Here is a 5240-nt window from a genome sequence, read left to right as displayed (position 1 = left end):
CTATAATAATAGTTTCACAGAGTCTCCCGAGGACAGAGACGTTACTGACGAGTGCATGCTTCTAGGGACGGAGACAATCACTGGGGTGAAGATCAAGAGCGATTGTCTGCAGATCTTCCATTTCAGTGGCTCCTGACAAAGGGTGGATTCTGGGGCCAATAACCGGACACCACAAGAAGACTGATCGGTGATCGTTCTCTCATGGCGAAAGATTTCGTTTTCCTTTTCAGTACGTGTTTTTTTCCCCTTATCTTGTTTCAATTTTATACAGAGGAACCTCCAACCCTCGCACATCTCACATTAGTGCAGTGTAAGCCGAACCCACCTCCCCCAGACAGGCCTGAAAAATAATCAAGGTGGTGCATTTTTTGGGGAGCAAAAATAAAATGATTTTAATAAATATATATATATGTGACCATATTATTATTTCCAGCAGGCAGTGTCGGTGGTCCCGAGTCACGTGCTGGCACATCCGCAGGGCTCCCCGTCTCCCCCTCCCGGACATTGTTCCCAGCAGTGTCTGTGGTCCCGAGTCACGTGCTGGCACATACGCAGGGCTCCCCTTCTCCCCCTCAAAGGACATTATTCCCAGCAGGCACTGTAGGTGGTCCAGAGTCACGTGCTGGCACATCCGCAGGGCTCCCCATCTCCCGCTACCGAACATTATTCTCAGCAGTGTCGGTGGTCCCGAGTCACGTGCTGGCACATCCGCAGGGCTCCCGTCTCCCCCTCCCGAACATTATTCCCAGCAGTGTCGGTGGTCCTGAGTCACGTGCTGCACATCCGTAAGGGCTCCCCGTCTCCCCCTCCCGGACATTATTCCCAGCAGTGTCGGTGGTCCTGAGTCACGTGCTGGCACATCCGCAGGGCTCCCCGTCTTCCCCTCCCGGACATCATTCCCAGCAGGCAGTGTCGGTGGGCCTGAGTCACGTGCTGCCACATCCGCAGGGCTCCCCGTCTCCCCCTCCCGGACATTATTCTCAGCAGTGTCAGTGGGCCTGAGTCACGTGCTGGCACATCCGCAGGGCTCCCCGTCTCCCCCTCCCGGACATTATTATCAGCAGTGTCGGTGGGCCTGAGTCACGTGCTGGCACATCCGCAGGGCTCCCCGTCTCCCCCTCCCGGACATTATTCTCAGCAGTGTCGGTGGGGCCTGAGTCACGTGCTGGCACATCCGCAGGGCTCCCCGCAGCGCAGCTTCTGCCGCCAGAGCTCGGCCAATTCCTGCTCTGAGAACTGTGGGGCGGAAAGCATGGCGCGGTCACATGACTTCTCGCACAGCCAGCCGTCATCCTGGTAACGGCGGGGGCCGATGGCCGCCATCCAGATGCCCATGCTGACGTCCTCTCCCTGGTAGGTGTTCAGTCTGTCGGCGTTGGCGGCGAGCCACTGGACGATGTCGCGGGAGATGACGTAACCGGAGCCACAGGCGAAGGCGGGGTACGCGGGGCTCATGTACTCCAGCTCCTGCCACTTGCCAGTCCGGTCCACAGCCCAGTTGAGGCGGAAGTTCCCCCACCAGGCGTTGGGTCCTTGCACCTTCTCGTCCTCCAGGGCCCGCAGGACATTGTCCAAGTGGATAAAGCAGTCGTCATCTGTCTTCAGCAGGAAGAGGAAGTCGGCGGCGGCCTCCAGCCAGCGGTAGAAGAGCAGCAACTTGCGGGGAACGTTGCGATAAGTGTCCACTACGTCTACGAAGACCATATCTCCATGTGCGCGGCTCTCCGCCTGCAGATCCGTCTCCTCTTCCTCCACGGCGGCACTGTGCTGGGCCTGACGCTGGGGGCGGGAGCTCAGCCGCTGGAGGAGGAGCTCCCCATCATGGATGGTGTAGGTGAAGCCACCGGCGACACCCTCCGGACCCTGGGAGAAGTCATAGGGGAGGAGCCCCTCTTGGGCCGCAGTCAACCGTAGCACACCCCCGCCGTCCTGCAGGGTGACCCGGTGCACGCCCCACATGGGCAGCCCCGCCCCATCATGGCTGTCCCAGCGCAGCGTGCCGTGGAAACCCTCCGGGAGGATGAAGCGCTCCACTGGCTTGTAGCACACATCGGCGGAGACCGGAGAAACGTCTGGCCAGAGCCCATAAACACATGGCCAGAGCCCGGGCTAAGAGGAGAGACGTGGCTGGAGCCCGAAGAGACATGGCCAGAGACGTGGCCGGAGGACGGAGAGTCCTGGCTGAGAGGAGAGACGTGGCCGGAGGATGGAGAGTCCGGGCTGAGAGGAGAGACGTGGCCGGAGGATGGAGAGTCCGGGCTGAGAGGAGAGACGTGGCCGGAGGATGGAGAGTCCGGGCTGAGAGGAGAGACGTGGCCGGAGACTGGAGAGTCCGGGCTGAGAGGAGAGACGTGGCCGGAGCCTGGAGAGACGTGGCCAGAGACTGGAGAGTCCGGGCTGAGAGGAGAGACGTGGCCGGAGACTGGAGAGTCTGGGCTGAGAGGAGAGACGTGGCTGGAGGACGGAGAGACGTGGCCGGAAGACGGAGAGTCGTGGCTGGAGACTGGAGAGACGTGGCCGGAGGATGGAGAGTCCGGGCTGAGAGGAGAGACGTGGCCGGAGGATAGAGAGACGTGGCCAGAAAGCGGAGAGCCCGGGCTGAGCGGTGAGAAGCGGGCGGAGAACAGCGGCTCTTCGTGCTCGGCCTGGAAGAGGCGCACGGTCAGATTCCGGCCGGTACCGGGGCACCACACCCCCAGCCGGGTGATGATGATGGGGTGTAGCACCCGGAAGGTGACGCTCAGCTGCTGGTGAGGGGACGGGCCGGGCTCAGGGCCGCTGAAGGCCTCGATCTCCCGCTGCAGCACCGGGGCCGTGATGTTCAGCAGGCGGCAGGAGTACGGGTCCTCCCGGTCCTCAGGTGGCACCGCGCAGGCCTCGGAGCCCAGGATGAAGCGCAGCAGAGGGCGGCGGGCGGGAGGCAGGGCCTGGAGCCACGTGCTGCGGATGGAGTCCCGGAGGCCGCGGTGCTGCCGGGCGGACAGAACACCGATCACCAGCGGGTGGTGCGGGGGGCGGAGCCACAGCTGCAGGAGCAGCCCGAGCAGGCAGGGGCACAGCAGCAGCAGCAACGGCCGGCGCATCAGCTCTGCACCCGGCGCCTCCGGGAACAGGAAGTCAGCGGGCGGCAGCGGCCAATCACGGCCCGGCACCGGCCAATTACAGAGCGGCGCCGGCCAATCACAACCCGGCACCGGCCAATCACAGCCCGGCACCGGCCAATTACAGAGCGGCGCCGGCCAATCACAACCCGGCACCGGCCAATAACAGCCGGCACCGGCCAATTACAGAGCGGCGCCGGCTAAACACAGCGCGGTACCGACCAATAACTTGGCGGCTCCACCCAGTCACAGCGGAGGATACTGGCCAATCCCAGCGTGCGACACCGGCCAATCACAGCGAGTCTCCTACCATTGCCGGGGTAACGGGCTATGCTGTGCGCTGCCAATGGCTAAATCACCTAGTCACGTGGCTGCTGTGGGCCGCCTGGCTTATTAACTCCTGCTGCTTCCTTCTATTGAACAATTGTCTTGCGCATGCGTGATCGGTATCGTGTTCTCATTGGCTGAAGATATTACATTGTCTGCGTCTATTGGCTGTACATTGCTCAAGTCACGTGACTAGGTCACGTGGTCACAGAAGTGACTATATATACAGGGTAGCGTCTAAATCTCAGTGGCCAGAGGGACCTATGCTGACGTCTCGCCCATGTGACCAGAAAGGGGCGGGGCCTCCACGACATTGCTCATACCAAGAAGATGCATTGTTCTTCTAAGTCCACGTCGGCATAGAGCAGATTACAATAGAAGCGGGGGTCTGGGGGTGAGGACCTCAGATGGGGGGTGCAGGGCCTTGCATGAGTATAGAGGATGGAAGGAAACATCGCCACGCCCACTAATGAAGCCGCTCACGCTACAGGTCCTTCTACCCACTGGGATTTAGCCACAACCATATATACAGTGAATCAGTGATGCTTGAGTGTTACCAGTGGGCGAATGATCGTTATATAATGAATACATTTAACATATATATATATATGCAGTTCAGAACACAGTGCGGGGGCGACGAGTGCTCCAGCTTCATCTGGCGGCTGCAGGGAGAGGGCGAGAAGTCCTAGTTATGGAGGCGTCACCGTATCCTCGAATGTGGCCGGAATACCGCAGAACATGGACCACGAACGCCACGTACACCATCAACCAAGAGAATTGTCCCGCACCATCACCAAAACCACCGAGGTCCACGCTGGATCTGATCTGATTCTTCCTTACCTCAAGATGCCACAGCCCAAACATATTGCAGGACATTTAGGCTGTGGCAGCCGGAACTCACGCCTCCCAAGTGTCCCGTGTACAGGGGAGAGGGGACCTCACGCCTCCCAAGTGTCCTGTGTACAGGGGAGAGGGGACCTCGCGCCTCCCAAGTGTCCTGTGTACAGAGGAGAGGGGACCTCGCGCCTCCCAAGTGTCCTGTGTACAGAGGAGAGGGGACCTCGCGCCTCCCAAGTGTCCTGTGTACAGAGGAGAGGGGACCTCACGCCTCCCAAGTGTCCCGTGTACAGGGGAGAGGGGACCTCACGCCTCCCAAGTGTCCTGTGTACAGGGGAGAGGGGACCTCGCGCCTCCCAAGTGTCCTGTGTACAGAGGAGAGGGGACCTCACGCCTCCCAAGTGTCCCGTGTACAGGGGAGAGGGGACCTCACGCCTCCCAAGTGTCCTGTGTACAGGGGAGAGGGGACCTCGCGCCTCCCAAGTGTCCTGTGTACAGAGGAGAGGGGACCTCACGCCTCCCAAGTGTCCTGTGTACAGAGGAGAGGGGACCTCGCGCCTCCCAAGTGTCCTGTGTACAGGGGAGAGGGGGGCCTCACTCCTCCCCAGTGTCCTGTGTACAGGGGAGAGGGGACCTCACGCCTCCCAAGTGTCCTGTGTACAGAGGAGAGGGGACCTCACGCCTCCCAAGTGTCCTGTGTACAGAGGAGAGGGGACCTCACGCCTCCCAAGTGTCCTGTGTACAGAGGAGAGGTGACCTCGCGCCTCCCCAGTGTCCTGTGTACAGGGGAGAGGGGGCCTCACTCCTCCCCAGTGTCCTGTGTACAGGGGAGAGGGGACCTCACGCCTCCCAAGTGTCCTGTGTACAGAGGAGAGGGGACCTCACGCCTCCCAAGTGTCCTGTGTACAGAGGAGAGGGGACCTCACGCCTCCCAAGTGTCCTGTGTACAGAGGAGAGGGGACCTCACGCCTCCCA

The 5240-nt window shown here is 61.0% G+C and overlaps 1 protein-coding gene across 1 annotated transcript; it reads right to left on the bottom strand.

Moving 5' to 3' along the window:
• Nucleotides 1–784: 784 nt before the first annotated feature.
• B3GALNT2 (beta-1,3-N-acetylgalactosaminyltransferase 2) lies at nt 785–3117 on the bottom strand. Its single transcript, XM_075330101.1, has 2 exons — nt 2578–3117; nt 785–2053 (listed from the first exon to the last, which is right to left on the bottom strand). The coding sequence occupies exons 1-2, from the start codon at nt 3081–3083 to the stop codon at nt 1159–1161; spliced, it is 1401 nt and encodes a 466-aa protein (XP_075186216.1). The 5' UTR covers nt 3084–3117; the 3' UTR covers nt 785–1158.
• Between the last annotated feature and the right edge of the window lie 2123 nt (nt 3118–5240).

This window comes from Anomaloglossus baeobatrachus, chromosome 1 (assembly GCF_048569485.1).
Source record: "Anomaloglossus baeobatrachus isolate aAnoBae1 chromosome 1, aAnoBae1.hap1, whole genome shotgun sequence".
Classification (NCBI taxonomy): Eukaryota; Metazoa; Chordata; class Amphibia; order Anura; family Aromobatidae; genus Anomaloglossus; species Anomaloglossus baeobatrachus.
The sequence above is the reverse complement of the archived record's forward strand: the minus strand, read 5'-3'. Positions and strand labels throughout refer to the sequence as shown.